We start from the raw sequence: 18,332 nt of genomic DNA, 5'->3' as shown, positions 1-18,332 counted from the left end.
CCAGAAGCCTGCTCTACTAGACACTCACTACATATTACACAGAGCAGAAAGAGCAGGTGGCAAAGGATAGTGGGACTTCCCCCGAATACGAGGTCTCAGGACCACCAAGACGACCGCTCCCCACGTAGGCAGCATGGGCGATCCTGGTCGGCCGGGGTGACATTAGCACAAGTGATGTGAAAGAATTTAGCCTGTTGCTAGCAAATGTATGCCTATTGCCAACTTACAAGGCTTTGTTTTGTTTTCTTTGCCTTCTTTTATTTTATTTTTTATTTTTTTTCATGATATATCCTATGTGCCAGCACTGTTTAGTCAGTTAAAGCATTGTAACGACCTTTATCTCACTGTTAAGTGATGCATGCCTTTTGCCTACTCATAATGCGTTACATTACTTATACGAAATACGTTGTGTACCAGAATTGTTCACTAATAGCATTAAAGCGGTGTAATTAGTATTTAGATATCGTAAGCATAGCCAACGCAAAGATTTAACCTGAATTAATTACTTAGCTAATTACTTAAGCGACTGTCTCTACTTGTTAATATTATAAAATGTGCCTGTTTATCTTGTGCCCCGCATACTGAGCGTGGGATAAGTTGGAGGACTGCTTTTGGGGCACCTCTTACCTGCCTGTGATATATAGGTGCACGTCAAAAATAAAGAATTAAAAAAAAAGTGCAAATTTCTATTGAAATAAAAAAAAGAAGGCACATGTTTTACACATAAAGCAATTCACAAGGTAAAGTGATTTAGGGTTGTGCTGTTGTGATAATAATATTCACTTTTTATTGAGCATGATTGATTGATCACTACTGGGCAAATTACACTATTATAGATAACTAAGATGGCACTTGTCTTAATCTGTGTCGCACTAAGAAATTCAACTAAGAAAAACAAGATGACACAGCATAGAATGTTGTATAACATGTCTGGCCAATATCCAAAGTGGCCTACGTGCCTAAAAGTGGGATTTGGTGCCAGCAATGTTTAGAAAGATAAGAGTATAGGGACATAGCTTTATAGAAAGTGTACCGCATGCTGGGCTGCACTGATAAGAAAACGTATAAAAGACGGAGAAACTTGGCACTCGGTTTGGAGAACTAGCCACCTGTAATACGGACGCGTGTTGCTGGTCTCTGCTGTTTCCCAGAAGAGAGGGTCCCTCCAAGTCTGACTGCCGGAGTTCCCCCAATCGTGTGCAGCGGAGCGACAACTAAACCCCTCTAATGGTGATGTATACTTAAGCTGATATATCTAGATACTAAGCTGTTTGAAGTGAATGCATGCGATAACTTAAATGAGAGAATAAAGTGTGGTGTGAATTCTTACATTCAACTTGGTCTCTGTGTGATTTCTCTTTCCTATAGTTTAAGATACTCATCCCGAACTGGGTTGTGTGCCCGCCAATATCGTTTTAAACCTTATTAGGTATTGATTATTACTTTTTGAATATTGGTGTTCATGAATTTAATGATTAGGCACAACATTGTGGCGCTGCGAGCAGGGTTGAGTATTAATTGAGCAAGGAAACTTGACATCAACAATTTAAAATAGTTTAAAATAAGGATATTGTGTTTAAAAAATTGTTAAGAATAGCTTAAAATGAGAAAATTGTGTTTAGAAATTGTTAGAACTGTTTATGTAGATTGTGAGTAAAAGTGAAACTAACATTGGACGAGGTTTAGTTTCTGCTGTGTCACGAAGGAAAAAAGCTGTTTAAAGGCTGTCCGTTTCTTCCGAGTGCTGCAGTAAATATACTATAGAGATTTTAAGATCAGATAACAATCATTACGGTTTCTAGAAATTCTCTGAACATTGTGCAAACTTGAAAATAATTGCATGACGTTGCAAGAGCAAGATTGATGAGTGATTCTGAAGATTGATTCAAGAATCCAAGTTGTGCTCAGTCAGTAGACGCACTTATACAGGTGTGTAGAAAGCCAGTGCTGATTGGGGAGTGATATCTTTAAACATGCTAGTTTCCTGAATAAGGCTGAATTGCTGCTAATTCAATAAGCTCAATACCAGGTATTGAGATAAGGTCACCAATACCACAAGATTGTTTGGGGTGATTTTGACACGACTGGGTGATTGTGCTTGGTCAGTAATAGTGCACCTACGCACCTTAACAGGTCCTGGAAGCCAGTACTGACTGGCGAAGTGAATGAAACGGCTGTTCCTGAAAGTGTGAGATTGTTGGCTTGATCATAGACGCCCCTATACACTTCACAGAGTGTGCAGAAAGCCAGTGAGGTCGAGGAGCGCAAACCTGCAGCCAGAATAGTCACCTGGGCAGGCTTGAGTGAAGAATAAGACAATATGCCAGACACCAGGCGTCTGGATTAGTACACATCCGAGTGAAATTAAATAAACACATAGAACACACATCCCCAAGGAGTGCACTTTTTTTCTGATGAAACCATAGGAAATTTGCACAATGTTTAAAAAGAATAAGAAACAGGGTGATGACGCCATAATTCCCGGATGGGAAGATGAGCCATATGCATCGATTGCCAGTGAATGGGATCGTTCATCTGGTAAAAGTGACTATGAATGTGCAAAAAGTGAATTTAAAATGCCTACTAACCTTCTTGCTTGTCTTCAAAAGATTCCAAAAGATAAGTGGCAGAAAAGAAGTCGGGAATCTGTGTTGAAAGTAACAAAAACCAAGAGAAAGGTTGAAATTCGTAGGATTAGCAAGAGGAAGATGCAGGCGTGTTCAGCACAAGTAGGACCCGATTGGGATCCTGAAACTTGGGATGGAAACATCTGGAGCTCAGATGAGGAGTCTGAAGGGGTAAATGCATTGCCTGTGGTCAGAAGAAAGTTGGAGTACACTGACCTGGGGCAAGTTAGCAGGACCTCTATGGAAGACGATACACAGCAAGAGATGGCTGATATTCTTTCAACCTTCAGACAGCGGTCAAAGGAACCGCTGGATGAGTGGGTTGTCAGACTAGCTGAAACAGGGGCAGGAGGCATTAATCTTGATGCCATAGGCTCACCAAAGTTGGCTACTATCTCAGAGGACGAGAATGTCAGGAGGGTGTTGTTAAACGGACCCCCTGCAATAGAAGGGAATCCGGCTTCACTAACCCTCCTTGAGCTTGTCCAGATAGGGTTGAAACTGAGGTACCCATCTGTCAGTGACTGGCCAGATAATGACAAACCATGGTGCGGGCTGACAGATGCAGTAAGGAAACTGAAACAGGAGATGGTCAGACAGGCTATCCAGACTGCATAGACTGATGGAAATGCCTGTGACAGTTCAAATGAGAAATAAGATTATAAAGACTGCCCCTCCAGCATATAAGCAGGTAATAATGACACTGCTTATAAATCAAACAGGAAACTCATTGCAATTGGTTACTGAAGCCATTATGCAATTAAGAGAATTGGCAGACTGGGCACCCATGACCCAGGCACTCAAGAACCCTGGTGAGGGAGGCTTCCCAAGACCAGGTCCATCAACATTCAGACCATCTGGGACACCAAAGGATGGAAATAATGAAAACAGGGTAAGTAGAAAAGAAATGTTCCTGGCTCTCCTCAGAGAGGGTGTAAGTAAAGAACATATTGATGGAAAAGATACCCCTACACTCTGGAGACTATACAAGCTAAAGGGACTTCATAAGAAAGTAGTCAAAGTAAATAGCCTACGGACAGATGCCCCAACACCTTGGGGATGTCCAGATAAAGCACCATCCTTTCCACAGGTGCAGGAACCACCAAAGCTACCCACTTTGATTCCTACAGCACCTCTTTTGCCAGGAGGAGGATTGTTCGTTAGCTTGCTAGGAAAGATTGGGGAGGAATTGGATAAGAACTTAAAAAAGCTTGTTGTATTGTTGGAAAGGACAGAAGCAAGTGAGGAAAGGAAACTGAGTTCATTGTACCCTAATTTGCAGAAAGAGACAGCAAGTAGTGAGGTACTTAAGATACTTGAGGAATACACACACAGGGAATTGCCTAACCCGGGAGACCTGGATTTGACAGACCTAGATTGTAGTAATTGACTAGTGCGGCAGGCTCCAGTGATTGATTTTTCAGTAAAAGATCATAGACCCCATGTAAAAGTTGAAATTCACTGGGAGAATAAAAATGTTGAAAGGGTTACTGCTCTTGTAGACACTGGAGCCGAGGCCACTTTAATTTATGGAAACCCTAAGAAATTTGTTGGATTACCCTTTGTAATCACAGGTCTGGGAGGTAAGAGGACAGAAGCAGTTCAGACCTGGGTAGAACTAAAAATTGGACAGTTGCCAAAAAAGAGGTATTCAGTTTTAATTGTCCCCATACCTGAATACATAATTGGAATTGATATCCTTAAAGGATTGACCTTGCATTTGGGGGATGGCTGTTACAGTTTTAAGACTAAACCCTATATATCAGCCAGACCCGTGGTGGTAGGAAAATTAATACCCACTGTGCAACTACCACCAGCTACTAAAGAAGTACATATGAAGCAGTACAGGATCACAGGAGGACATAGAAAAATCCTTCCAAAAGCTAAACAAAAAGTGCTGGAGTTTCAAACTCCCAAAAGCAAGAAACAAGCTCAAAGCTTTTTAGGTCTCTTTGATTTTTGGAGACAACACATACCACACCTGAGTCAGTTACTCTCCCCTTTGTACAAAGTAACCAGGAAAAAACATGATTTTGATTGGGGAGAAGAGCAACGGAATTCATTTGAGGGAGCTAAACAGGCTATCCAACAAGCCCTTGATCTGTGGCCCATACGAGATGGAGACATAGACTTAAATGTATCAGTAAATCAGCAATAGGCTAATTGGAGCCTTTGGCAGAAACAAGGAAGGACTAAGGTTCCCCTTGGTTTCTGGACAAGGAAGTTACCCGAGGCAGGAAAGAGGTACACACCCTTTGAGAGACAGCTCTTGGCCTGTTATTGGGCCTTGGTGGATACTGAACAGATGACAGTAGGACATAGAGTGTTCTTACGCCCAGAGATACCTATCATGCAATGGGTACTTAGTTCCCCTAAGACACATAGGATAGGTCATGCACAAGAGTCCAGTATCATAAAATGGAAGTGGTACATACAGGATAGAGCTAAAACAGGAAATAGTGGTACGGCTGTACTACATGAGAAAATTACAGATGCGCCGATACAAGAACCTGGTTATCTGCCAGAAGCAGACAAGCCAGGGCAATCTCCAGTAAAGTTGGGGAAGTATTTTGCGCAACTAACACAGGATCAAGCAAAACATGCTTGGTTTACTGATGGTTCAGCAAAATACATTGGCAATGAGAGACAGTGGAAAGCAGTGTCTTACAATCCAGAAACCAAGAAAATTCTGACTACTACAGGAACGGGAAAAAGTAGCCAGTATGCAGAGTTATATGCAGTGTTTCAGGCTCTGAAACAAGAGATGCCTGGAAGTTGTCATATATACACAGATTCCTGGTCTGTTGCCAATGGACTGGCTACGTGGTTGCCTACATGGCAGTCACATCAGTTCATGATCCAACCAAAGGAAGTCTGGGGAAAAGATTTGTGGGAGCAGATATGGGACATGGTACACCAAAATGAGGTAAAAGTCTTTCATGTAGATGCTCACTGTAATACTGACTCATTGGATCGTCTGTTTAACTCTGTTGCAGACGAGAAAGCCAAGATCTCAGAGGCGTCTGTTGAAAATCCTAACTCGCTTTTGGGATTGGCTAATTGGGCCCATCAGAAATGTGGACACTTAGGAGAGAAAGACACTCACAGGTGGGCACAACAGCGAGGCATTTTAGTGCCGCTCGATTTAATTAAAACAATAATTCTGCAATGTCCAGTGTGTCAGCATGAGCAGAATAGACATGTTCCAGGGATGGTACGAGGTCAAATAAAAAGAGGAAAAGCGCCAGGGCAAATATGGCAGGTGGATTACATAGGTCCACTTCCTATGAGTAAAAATTGTCAATATGCATGCACGGCTGTGGATACATTCAGGGTATTTATTGGTTCACCCTTGCAAGAGGGCTACCCAAATAAATACTATTAAAATGTTGGAAACAATGATACAGTACTATGGTCTTCCATTACAGATTCAGAGAGACAATGAAATTCACGTTAAAGGAAAATTGGTACAAGACTTTTGTAATGAAAACGATGTTGAATGGATTCACAAAAAGAGACGAAAAAAAGCTGTAAGTGTATGATTAGTACACAAGTTAAATATAAAGAGAGAGAGAACATAATCTGCCCTAATAGACTGGGATCCTGAATAAATTAGACACTTAAAATCTAACGTTTAATGCATATAATTAAAAAGGTAAAGTAACCTTAAATCCCAGGCAGGGGATAATGATATATACAAACAAGAAATTATATAAAGTAGTGAATGCCTTTCACAGAGCTACTTAAACAAAAATATACTTAGTTATGAAGTACTAACTCCAAATAAGTAACAATCTGAAAGTATCTAATGTGATAGTAGCTGTTATAGGAAAGGCACAGATCTCTTTAGTAACAAAGATTTAGATCATAGAGGGAGAAGGGGGAGATCGCCTAAATGTCTAGCTCAGTGAAACTTAACTTGTAGTGAATTCCTATCTTAAACCTCTAATGGCAAATGAAATAGAGAAAAGCAGTGCATATAGCAATCGTATAAGATCTGTAGTATACACTTATAGTGTTAAAGTTTAGAATACTGGGAGATAGCAAGAAAACCACTTGTTCTGATCTTGAAGAGCCGCCTTACCGGTGAAACGCGCGTCGGGGCTCAGCTGAACTAGTCACCCTTAGCTTAAAACCATTCCTCTTCTACTCCTACCTGGTCCCCATACTTACCTCGGATTTGCTGACGATATTTCTTTTTGTGGGGCTAGGCAGTCCTTATTCCAGAGGTTATGCGAGGGTTAAGTTCAGACAGTGCATCTTAGTTATCGGTATTTTTGTTAATTCTTAGTTCAGTTTAGAATTAGGTGCCCTTGAAGGCACAGCTGTAGGGTTAAACTAATACGGTTAGAATTGGCATAGATTTCTGCTAAATTTAGGATTAAGTAATCAACCGCTATGTAGATTGGGGCTTCATTGCATGACACTTACTGATCAGAACAAGTGATTTTCTCTCGCTATCCCCCAGTATTCTAAACTTTAACGTTAAAAGTATATACTACAGATCTTATACGATTACTATATGCACTGCTTTTCTTTATTTCATTTGCCATTAGAGGTTTGAGATAGGAATTCACTACGAGTTCAGTTTCACTGAACTAGACATTTAGGCGATCTCCCCCTTCTCCCTCTATGATCTAAATCTTTGCTACTAAAGAGATCTGTGCCTTTCCTATAACAGCTACTATCACATTAGATACTTTCAGATAGTTACTTTTTTGGAGTTAGTACTTCATAACTAAGTATCTTTTTGTTTAAAGGACCACTATAGTGCCAGGAAAACATACTCGTTTTCCTGGCACTATAGTGCCGTGAGGGTGCCCCCACCCTCAGGGACCCCCTCCCGCCGGGCTCTGGGGAGAGGAAAGGGGTTAAAACTTACCTTTCTCCAGCGCCGGGCGGGGAGCTCTCCTCCTCCGATCCTCCTCCTCTCCTCCCATTCGGCTAAATGCGCACACGCGGCAAGAGCTGCGCGCGCATTCAGCCGGTCTCATAGGAAAGCATGGACGCTTGCAAGAATCGCAAGCGCCTCTAGCGGCTGCCAGTGAGACAGCCACTAGAGGATTTGAGGGCTGGCTTAACGCTAATATAAACATAGCAGTTTCTCTGAAACTGCTATGTTTATAAAAAAATTGGGTTAACCCTAGCTGGACCTGGCACCCAGACCACTTCATTAAGCTGGAGTGGTCTGGTTGCCTATAGTGGTCCTTTAAGTAGCTCTGTGAAAGGCATGCACTACTTTATATTATTTCTTGTTTGTATATATCATTATCCCCTGTATATATTTTCCCTATCCCCTTTACCTTTTTAATTATATCCATTAAACGTTAGATTTTAAGTGTCTAATTTATTCAGGATCCCAGTCTATTAGGGCAGATTATGTTCTCTCTCTCTTTATATTTAATGTTGAATGGATATTTCACATACCTTATTATCCTCAAGCAGCTGGTCTGATTGAAAGGATGAATGGGTTGTTGAAACAACAATTGAGAAAACTTGGTAAAGGGACCATGCACAAATGGAGACATAACTTGCCTACAGCTGTGGACATCTTAAACAATAGACCACTCTGAGATCATGACACCCCCCTCACTAGAATGATCGCACCCAATATACAAGTTAAACCATATGTAGCAACTAACACCATCACATATTGGGAAACAGAGGAGGGAGCCTTGGCACCATACAGAGCTACCCCAGAGGCTGCAGGAATAGACTTTCGAGCCAGAAAGGAAGAAAGACCTCAAACAGGGCAAGTTCAGATGTTCCCCACAGGTACAGGAATACAGATACCCCCGGGACACTTTGGACTAATTGCACCCAGGTCTAGCCTCGCCCTTAAAGGGATACATGTAATGGGAGGGGTCATAGACGCTGATTAGCAAGGAGAAATAAAGGTCCTCTTGTTAAATCAGGGACCACAAGACTTGCTAGTGCAAGAAGGGGACAGAATAGCCCAATTGGTTATCATCCCCATTTACCAGGGACAGGTACACAAAGCAACAGCCCCCATCTCACAAACAGTAAGAAGAGATGAGGGTAAGGCTCTACTAACCTAAATCCAGGGGCCAAAGTCTGGGTGAGGACAGAGAAAGGTCCCCCAGAACCAGCAGACATTATTGCAACAGGCAATGACAATACCGTGATACTCTCCAAGTCAGGTCAAGATAAATGGGAATATGTGCCTTTGGGCAATTGTTATTTGAGAGAGTAAAATGAGTTGTATCTTTACAGGAAAGTTCATTGGTCTGGCCGTTATTATGAAGCTTATTCCACATCTTTTGGTCGGTTCAGATACCAACGACGAGATCGGAGGTTGGGACCAGAGTGATTCCGCACAGATGAAATGGAAAGAGATCAAAATAAGATTAACCTAACTAATGATTGTCCAAACACGAGGGCAAGCCTGTATGGAGAAGGCTATTTCAGCCACAATGAAACTGAGACAATGAACTATGTTAAGCTGCCAAACGAATCATTTGATGTGCTAACATTCATCCGACTTAATAATGAACAGGAACAAATTAGACAGGTAGCTTTGCAGAACAGAATAGCCTTAGATTACCTGCTTGCAGCAGAAGGAGGCAAGGCATGTTGTGTGCGGATAGAAGACGAATCAGGGAAAATTAAGCATGAGCTTCATCATTTTGAAGAGATACAGAAACGCCTTCGAACACCACTAACCACAGATGACTTAGGACACTGGCTGGGTAATGCTACAAAAGACTTTGACTGCACATTTGGCCTGGGATCATGGATAGGAGGACTTGGGTTGAAAATATTAAAAGGAATTGTGTGGTGTGTTTTTTTTTATACTTTGTATTTATCTATGCTACAAAATTACAATTTGCTGCATTCAAAGAGTGGCTAGATTAAAAAGAAATGAGAGTATAGAGCTAGAAGAGTTTAATTAGAAGTTTTGATATTCACTACAGAAAATCAGATCGCCCTCATGATTAGGACTGTTAAGCGGGAAGAGGTATCTCCTAAGGTTTGAGCTACAGGTTTATCCTGTTTAAAATTGGCTTACTTAGGTGATCCTCGACTCGGAGAGCTTTATTGCGTGAATTGGTTCCAGGTGTGAATGGAACAATATTTGGGGGTCAGTGGGTAAATGGGCTTGCCCCCTGCTGATAACCTGAATGGCATGCGTAAATGTGTGAGGTTTTGCTCACTGAGTGATCAAGGGATGGAATGTGATAATAATATTCAATTTTTATTAAGCATGATTGATTGATCACTATTGAGCAAATTAAACTATTATAGATAGCTAAAATGGCACTTGTCTTAAACTGTGTCGCACTAAAAAATTCAACTAAGAAAAAGAAGATGACACAGCATAGAATGTTCTATAGCATGTCTGGCCAATATCCAAAGTGGCCTACGTGCTTAAAAGTGGGATTTGGTGCCAGCAATGTTTAGAAATATAAAAGTATAGGGGCATAGCTTTATAGAAAGGGTCCGCATGTGTCTGGCATGGGCCTTGGGTGGTCATGACTGGCCTGATCAACCATAAAGATTACTTAATGCGCATGACAAATACATGCTGGGCTGCACTGATAAGAAAACGTATAAAAGACGGAGAAACTTGGCACTCGGTTTGGAGAACTAGCCACCTGTAATACGGACGCGTGTTGCTGGTCTCTGCTGTTTCCCAGTAGAGAGGGTCCCTCTAAGTCTGACTGCCGGAGTTCCCCCAGTCGTGTGCAGCGGAGCGACAACCAAACCACTCTAATGGTGATGTATACTTAAGCTGATATATCTACATACTAAGCTGTTTGAAGTGAATGCATGCGATAACTTAAATGAGAGAATAAAGTGTGGTGTGAATTCTAATATTCAACTTGGTCTCTGTGTGATTTCTCTTTCCTATAGTTTAAGATACTCATCCCGAAATGAGTTGTGTGCCCGCCAATATCGTTTTAAACCTTATTAGGTATTGATTATTACTTTTTGAATGTTGGTGTTCATGAATTTAATGATTAGGCACAACAGCTGTGTCCCTTTAAAGGATCACTATAGTGTCAGGAAAACAAGTTTGTTTTCCTGACACTATAGCATCCTTAGGACTCCTTCCCGCCTCCCCCTCCCCCCGCCCCCCTCACCCTCAGGGCCACCCTACCTTGGCGCTAAAGGGGTTAAAACCCCTTCAGTTACTTACCTTAATCCAGTGCCGGGCTTCCTCCGCCGACATCAGCTCCAGAGTGGAGATAATGCTCAATGCTTTCCTATGGACATTCTGCACACTGGATGCAAATTTCGCATCCAGTGTCGCAGATGCGCCTATAGCGGCTGTCAAGAAGACAGCCGCTAGAGGTTGGATTAGCCCTGCTATGTAAACATAGCAGTTTCTCTGAATAGAATAGGAATAGCCTTCCAGCTGAAGTGGTAGAGGTTAACACAGTAAAGGAGTTTAAGCATGCGTGGGATATGCATAAGGCTATCCTAACTATAAGATAGAGCCAGGCCGGTGGGCCGCGGTGGCCATGGGCCGAGGCCGGCAGGGGGATTTAATGCCTGCTTATTTTTATTTTTTTACCCCCCAAACACACAATCCCTTCTAATATTAACACACAGCACTCTCACACCCATCACACGCAGCACTCCCACACACATCACACACAGCACTCTCATACACATCACACACAGCACTATCACACACAGCACTCTCACACACATCACTCTCACACATAGCACTCTCACACACAGCACTCTCACACACATCACACACAGCACTCTCACACCCATCACACACAGCACTCTCACACCCATCACACAGCACTCTCACACATAGCACTCTCACACACATCACTCTCACACCCATCACACACAGCACTCTCACACCCATCACACACAGCATTCTCACACACAGCACTCTCACGCATAGCAACCTCACACACATCACACACAGCACTCTCACACAAAACACTCTCACACCCATCACACACAGCACCCTTACACGCAGCACCCTCACACACATCATAAACAGCACCCACACACACATTACACACAGCCCCCACACATCACACACAGCACCCCTCAAAAACAGTATCCATCACACACACACATACTGCACCCTTCACATACACACTACATCCCTCACAGACACCCACTGCACCCAGGGCCGGATTTAGATGAAAAGAGGCCCTAGGCTATTCCACTTATGAGGCCCTTTCACCTCCCATTTTTAAGTTTGTAAATTACATAAGAGACAATAAAATACATCATTACTGTGATATATATCAATATGTTAAATGAAACATGTTGTGATTGGTACTAACCTTTATAAAAAATGTGGCACGGATAATAAATTAAAACAAAGTCGAGATGAGGAGAGGGGGGTGATTGTGAGAGGGAGGGGGGTGATGAGGAGAGGGGGGGTGATTTGGAGAGGGATGGGGTGATTGTGACAGGGGGGGCGATTGTGAGAGGGAGGGGGGTGATGAAGAGGGGGGGTGATTGTGAGAGGGATGGGGTGATGAGGAGAGGGGGTGAGTGTGAGAGGGAGGGGGTGATGAGGAGAGGGGGGGTGATTGTGAGAGGGAGGGGGGTGATGAGGAGAGGGGGGTGATTGTGAGAGGGAGGGGGGTGATGAGGAGGGGGGGTGATTGTGAGAGGGAGGGGGTGATGAGGAGAGGGGGGGTGACTAAAAAAATTACCTTAAATCCCTGGTGGTCCGGTGGGGTCCCTGGTGGTCCGGTGATCCTCATTTCCGGTCTGCAGCTCCGCAGAGCTGCAGACCATGGATCTCGCGAGACCCAATCAGAGCGTTGCCGTGGTAACCCGCGGCAACGCTCTGATTGGGCAGTGCATGTGAGATCCATGGTCTGCAGCTCTGCACATTGCGGCAGGAGGGGCATTGCAGTCTGCCCCGGGCACCCCCCTAGTACGTGTCACCCGGGGCGGACCACCCCCCCACCCCCCCTTAGTACGCCACTGGTCATATCATATACGTAGAATTTCTCCTTATTTTCAGATCAGTGTTTTAGTGTTCACTGTTTTTAGAATAGTGTAATTTTAATTTTGCTAACAATTTGAAGTAGGCCCCTCTTGATCTTGAGGCCCTAGGCTGAAGCCTAGTTAGCCTATAGGAAAATCCGGCCCTGACTGCACCCCTCACACATACACACTGCACCAAACACACACACACAATACTTCTGAACATATTTATATTATATGTATATATATATATACACACACACACACTACAGCACCCCTCACACACATACTGCACTCCTAAACACATTACGTTCCAGACACACACTAGATCCCTTACCCAACTCTGGATCATATACACACACTAGATCCCTTTATACACTCTGAATCCGTTATATACACACACTCACTAGATCTCCTACACATTCTGGGTCCTTCAAACACACACTAGACTCCTGTATACACACACACACACTACATTCCTAAAATACACACTCTGGATCCCTTATAAACACACTAGATTCATTGTAAACAAACACATACTACACCCCTAAACACACACTCTCTACAACCTCTACAAACACATCACCTATATATACACACACACACACACACACTATAGCCTGCATGCACACACTTACTATATCCCCTATACACACATTCTCTACAGCCCCTAGCCAAATATGCATTACATTACACCAAGAACACAACACAACTAAAACCGACCTTATTACACAATTCAACACCACAATCAGCTCACTCTACACGCCATCCCACGCCAGTGGACCACCTAGCGATCACGCAAGCAAAGCTAGACCTGATCTTCAACAGATTTTGGGCGCAACTTGCAGCGCGACAAGCGAGTGCACTAACCTCAAACCAGCACACGACAAACCCAGCACCTACACAGACCAGCCCGTGTGAACCCGCGGACCGCCCCAAGCTACCGAACACCCAGACAAACCTGCTACAACGCAAGAGACCGCGGGGACCACGCAGACTGATCACCCTGCAGAAGATCGCTAAAGCCAGCGGTAAGCACAAAGCAGGGAGAAAAGCCGGGGGGCGCCGACCTTTGGTGACTCCGACAATCACAACCCCCCCAGATGGCATATCAAGATGGCGGAACACCTCGTGGCGCATAAATGAGGTACAGTCTCACACCCTCCCTAAACGCAAGGCCTCACACGAAAGTAGCAGACCTCTGACATGGTGGGGCTATAACAATTGCCAGTTTGCATATGAGAGCAAAAGGGACCAGCCGAGACCCCACAAGCAGAGGTTGCACCAAACACATACAAAACCACCTCACACAAGCAGCGGAGTCCTGACCAGGCCCAAAGATGCGCCTCACGGTCCAGAGCTTTACCCACAGCGACGGGGACGCGGTACTGAGGGCCGCCCACAATGCCTTCCCAGGCCGAAGACCACATGGAGTCAGACTCCAAGGCACCGACCACACCGCCGGAGGCTTACCCGCCGCTGGCGGCGGCAGAACATCCGAGTCCCACATGGCGCCCGAAGAAGGGACGACCCGGCCTCTCTGAGCAACCGAGTCGGTGGAATACAGGTGAAGGCCTTCACAGGGGCCTGGGGCTGGCAGACAGCTGCCACCAGTCTGCACCAAGTCGCACCCCTGTGGAATTTACCAGTTGCCGAGGCCGTCTTTCCCACCCCTCAGACACGCACGACGGCTCTACCCAGCAGCGGGATAGGCTGAACTAACCCCGCTAACGGACTGTCTCACTACCACCACCCCTGGTTAAGGACTGTTGGGACATAACCTGTTCAGCTACACAACCTCCCTTTGCTGGACTTCCGTTTGTAACCTCACTTCTAAGTTACCTGTTGGTTTTAGTAATTAGCTATAGCATGCATATAAATAAAGCGACTAGACGAAGCGTAAGGTTGAAACCTTATTGCTCAAACGGTAGGCGAATGGACAAGCTCTTTATTTTATTACATTTTACTTTCTCTTAGCGTATGGCTTTTAAATGACACCCAGCATTATTGAATGGCAGGGCACGTAGACTGACGATTGCTTGCATAGTTTCACTAGCTGTGTAGAAACCTGTGCCTAGTATATAGCATCTAGAATTTTCACATACACGTGCAGCGAGTTATATATCAATGGCTACGTCTTACTTTCGTGTGTTCACATTAACCGCTCTGCCACCTGCTTAACTTGCATTCACTGTTAAGTGTGTTTAGTCAGTCATGTAGGCCTAATTGTTTCTCTTAATTTACTCCCCTTATGTAACAAACGTGTACCGCTAGTTAACCAGTTTAGTGAATCTCGCATGCAGTGATATTTATGTTTAGATCAATGTATATTGCCTGCCTTACTCACGTGTGACTCGTAACACTTGACTTGTATCCTGCTTTCCATTAACTGTTTAGTTTGCAAACTTAACATATCCACTGTCGTCACACTTGCATAGACAACGTATTACTGCCTAGCTAAGATTCCTATCACTGTCTGGGATAATGTGCCTGAGTTTGTGGAGCTTACCATCCTTGCTATTGATTTATTTTTACTGTTTTACTTAAAAAAATGAGGCTGTCGTACACTGGAGTTGATGTACCATTGCACATGTATGTCATGTGCTTACTCTCTAACACTCCTTTCTCTTCTGTATTGTACCTTTATTGCCTCAATAAAAGATTGACAAAAAAAAAAAAAACCTGGGGGACCTGGCACCCAGACCACTTCATTTAGCTGAAGTGGTCTGAGTGACTACAGTGTCCCTTTAACTATTTTCTAGTATGGATTATATCAGAGACCCTTAAAATATGGGTGGACAAATGGTAGATCCCAGATGTGTTGGAACTGCAATGTCCATGATGCTTTGCCATTGTAGTGTTTGGAAAAGAGTCGTGGCAGTTGTAGTTGTAACATCTGGGGATCTGGTAGAATATTAAAAAAGACATTGGAATTACTACCAATAGCCTGAACACTTGAGACCAGACAGTCATAGAATAATACATAATAAAACAGAATGAAAATACAAAACAGGCAAATACCCCTCGGGTTCTCCAGAGGGCTATTAAAAAACAAAATTGTATTGCGCAGTATGTCTGTGTGAACCAAGAACAGGGACTTATAAACAGATGTGGATACACAAACATTTTCTTGAGTCCCTGAATACCGGCTCAAGTTTAATCAGCATAGATCTTGGAATTCCTAGAGGTCTGGAACAAGTATTCTCCAACGGTTCTCCAAATAAATGGAGATACAAGGGGATCACCAACGGATAATATAATTTATTAGAAAGACAATACAAAAATTTTACATGACAGTAGATAAAAGAACTCCTCCAAACATCAGGCAGTACAAATTAATAAGGGTAACAGTATATCACTGCAGGCCTACAAGAAAGGCTGGACATTTTAGGACATCTAGTTCTCGGATCTGAATTTGGTGCCATGACATCTTGAGAAGAATGGCCCAGAGAAAACTCGATGTTCTGTAGAACAGGAGACCTTACAAAGTTTGCAGATCTTGAGAATTAACCTTCAGGGAATTTTAATTTGCACAAGTTGATCACTGTTGATTTTGGTCATTAAACAGCTTCAAAAAACCAAAAGACCATTGTCTCTCTTCTATTAAAATTCCAGGAGATCCTTAATGTTCAAGGGGAAAGTTGTGATATTAAAAAAGACGTTTATGACCCCGTCTTATAAACGTTTCTTTTAAATCATCCCTTTCTTCCTTCGATATCTATACATAGTGCTTCCAATTTGGCTTGAATATTACTACACTCATCTTATTTCTGTCAATTGTGAGAGAGAACGAGAGAGAGAGAGAGAGAGAGAGTGAGAGAGAGATTTACTCATTTCTGCTCATATGAGTTTAACGACTGATTTTCCTGCTCTTGTCGTTCTCAAGGAAGTAAGAGGTTAGAATGTCGACCTCTATATCTATATAGAATGCTGGGACATGATTGGTTGAAAGGGTTGTGATATAATGCTCGTCCCCGTATATTGGTTTATTCTTCCTGCAAATTGTTAGATTTATGTATTTTGTTGCTAAGTGAAGCAAAAAATAATATTTAAGCACTATACGAGCCTCTGCAACTTTTATAGAATTACAACTTTCCACCATTACAATAGGAAAATCCTGTAATTATCCAAACAATTCAGAACATCTGGTGCTGGACACAAGTGTGTTTTTAGAACATTAAGTACGTACAAACAAACGAAAAGTGAATATAAAAACATTACAAGAAAAACGGTCCAAACACGTCACCGTGTGTAATTACTGCTGAGTTTATTAACCCTCTAGGAATCGAAATCTAGTGGAAATCTTTAAATAGTCAGAATTATGGAGGTTTTTAAAATCTTGGTTTTGTGTGTGTATTCTTTTTTTTTAAATTCTGGAATTTATCATTAATAATATTGTTGTATTATTGTTAAAAGTGAAAAAAAGAAAAGTATAAAAAGAAAACAAAAGTTTATTTGATTTGAAAAGTGACATCGAAATGAATAAAACAAAACAGTTAAATGTTTATATTATATTAAAAAGAACAGTAAATGTATTTTTTTATTGAAAGAGTAATACTTTTTACTTAAACAGAATGTATAACTTGAGGTTATGTAACTTTTAGGAAAGCATATTCAGATTTAATGTATTAGTAAATGTATTCTTGCAATGGCACAAAAAGGCATTTTATGCTAATCTAGGTCTATACAAAGTGTTCCCATGATCTCATACAGGCACATCCACCCTTGCCAACACTGGGAGGTATGTAATCACAACATGAGGTGGGCAGGCCTATGACGGCATGCCGGTGATACCACTTACACCACTGGCGATGCTCAAAATGGATGGTCCTGTCTGGAAAGAGGGCACGGTTACCCAAAGAAATTGGCTGGCCAGCCCCACGCAGGGCATCACCTGGGCAAAGTACGTTTGAAGTGTTCTGAGCTTGGGCTTAATGCCATGACTACATTTTGAATATTCCGAGGGTTTCTTTTTGTTTTCCTTATATGCTTTTTGGGTACATTTCACTGGTGTCCCCAGATACAGGATGGTGCAGGAAGCACCCCAAAATCCCGTCAGATCTAGAACTGTTAGTAAGTATGCACATAACAGGGCAATACATTCGTAACCTTGGCATAAATGCACACGTAACCAAGTAATCAAGGCAGGATGTATGGACATAGAGGCATATGAGGAAAGTTTGGACTACGACCAGAATTATGGTGTCTGCTGGCCTGTGCCCAGGCTTGTAAGTGACTCTGGGAATTATGATGCTACCATAACTTTCAACAGCACTGCTTACCCCAGTAAGTGGAGAATTATGGACAATGCAAGGATAATCATGGAATCTGTAGTTCAGTTTTCAATTTTTGGTAATTGTTGAACTACAATTCCCAGAAGCCCAAGCCACGTTATCCTGTACAGCAGTGTTTTTGAAGCAAAAATAAAACTGAAAATTAAGACGCTTTATTCAGGGAAACATTAAACGATAAACATGTGGCAGCAAGACAAAGTGTGTCTTATCACAGCAAAACAGATAGATGTCCAATCTATGCAATGAAACTGTAAGAGCGCAGTTAAGGAAGGTCAACATTCAAACAGTAGTTTTTAGAAAGGGTGGACAAGTGACAATATGGTGGCTATAGATACACATCAGAGGATTATGGGTAGTCTACATCAACAAAAATTGGAAGTCCAGGCTTGAAAACCTGTCCTTTCGATTTATTATTTTTGGACAAAATTTTTCAAATGATTTTATATTTTGAAAAATATGATATATATTATTT

The 18,332-nt window shown here is 42.5% G+C and overlaps 1 protein-coding gene across 2 annotated transcripts; it reads left to right on the top strand.

The window, feature by feature from the left end:
• The first annotated feature begins 3,263 nt into the window (after positions 1–3,263).
• Positions 3,264–10,470, top strand: LOC134571962 (uncharacterized). 2 transcript variants are annotated; one of them, XR_010085219.1, is made up of 2 exons: positions 3,264–6,157; positions 8,862–10,470. XR_010085219.1 is itself a non-coding variant. In XM_063430690.1 (2 exons), the coding sequence occupies exons 1-2, from the start codon at positions 4,933–4,935 to the stop codon at positions 8,956–8,958; spliced, it is 900 nt and encodes a 299-aa protein (XP_063286760.1). In that variant the 5' UTR covers positions 3,264–4,932; the 3' UTR covers positions 8,959–10,470. The 2 variants fall into 2 exon arrangements, 1 of the variants encoding a protein (XP_063286760.1); XM_063430690.1 differs by having other exon boundaries at positions 3,264–5,735.
• Positions 10,471–18,332: the final 7,862 nt, after the last annotated feature.

Source organism: Pelobates fuscus, chromosome 8, assembly GCF_036172605.1.
Source record: "Pelobates fuscus isolate aPelFus1 chromosome 8, aPelFus1.pri, whole genome shotgun sequence".
Classification (NCBI taxonomy): domain Eukaryota; kingdom Metazoa; phylum Chordata; class Amphibia; order Anura; family Pelobatidae; genus Pelobates; species Pelobates fuscus.
The sequence above is the reverse complement of the archived record's forward strand: the minus strand, read 5'-3'. Positions and strand labels throughout refer to the sequence as shown.

Coding starts and splice junctions, on each gene's coding strand:
- LOC134571962 (XM_063430690.1), top strand. CDS start 4,933: ATGACAGTAGGACATAGAGTGTTCTTACGCCCAGAGATACCTATCATG. Junction 5,736..8,861: donor GGAGAGAAAGACACTCACAG/GTGGGCACAACA, acceptor GTATCTTTACAG/GAAAGTTCATTGGTCTGGCC.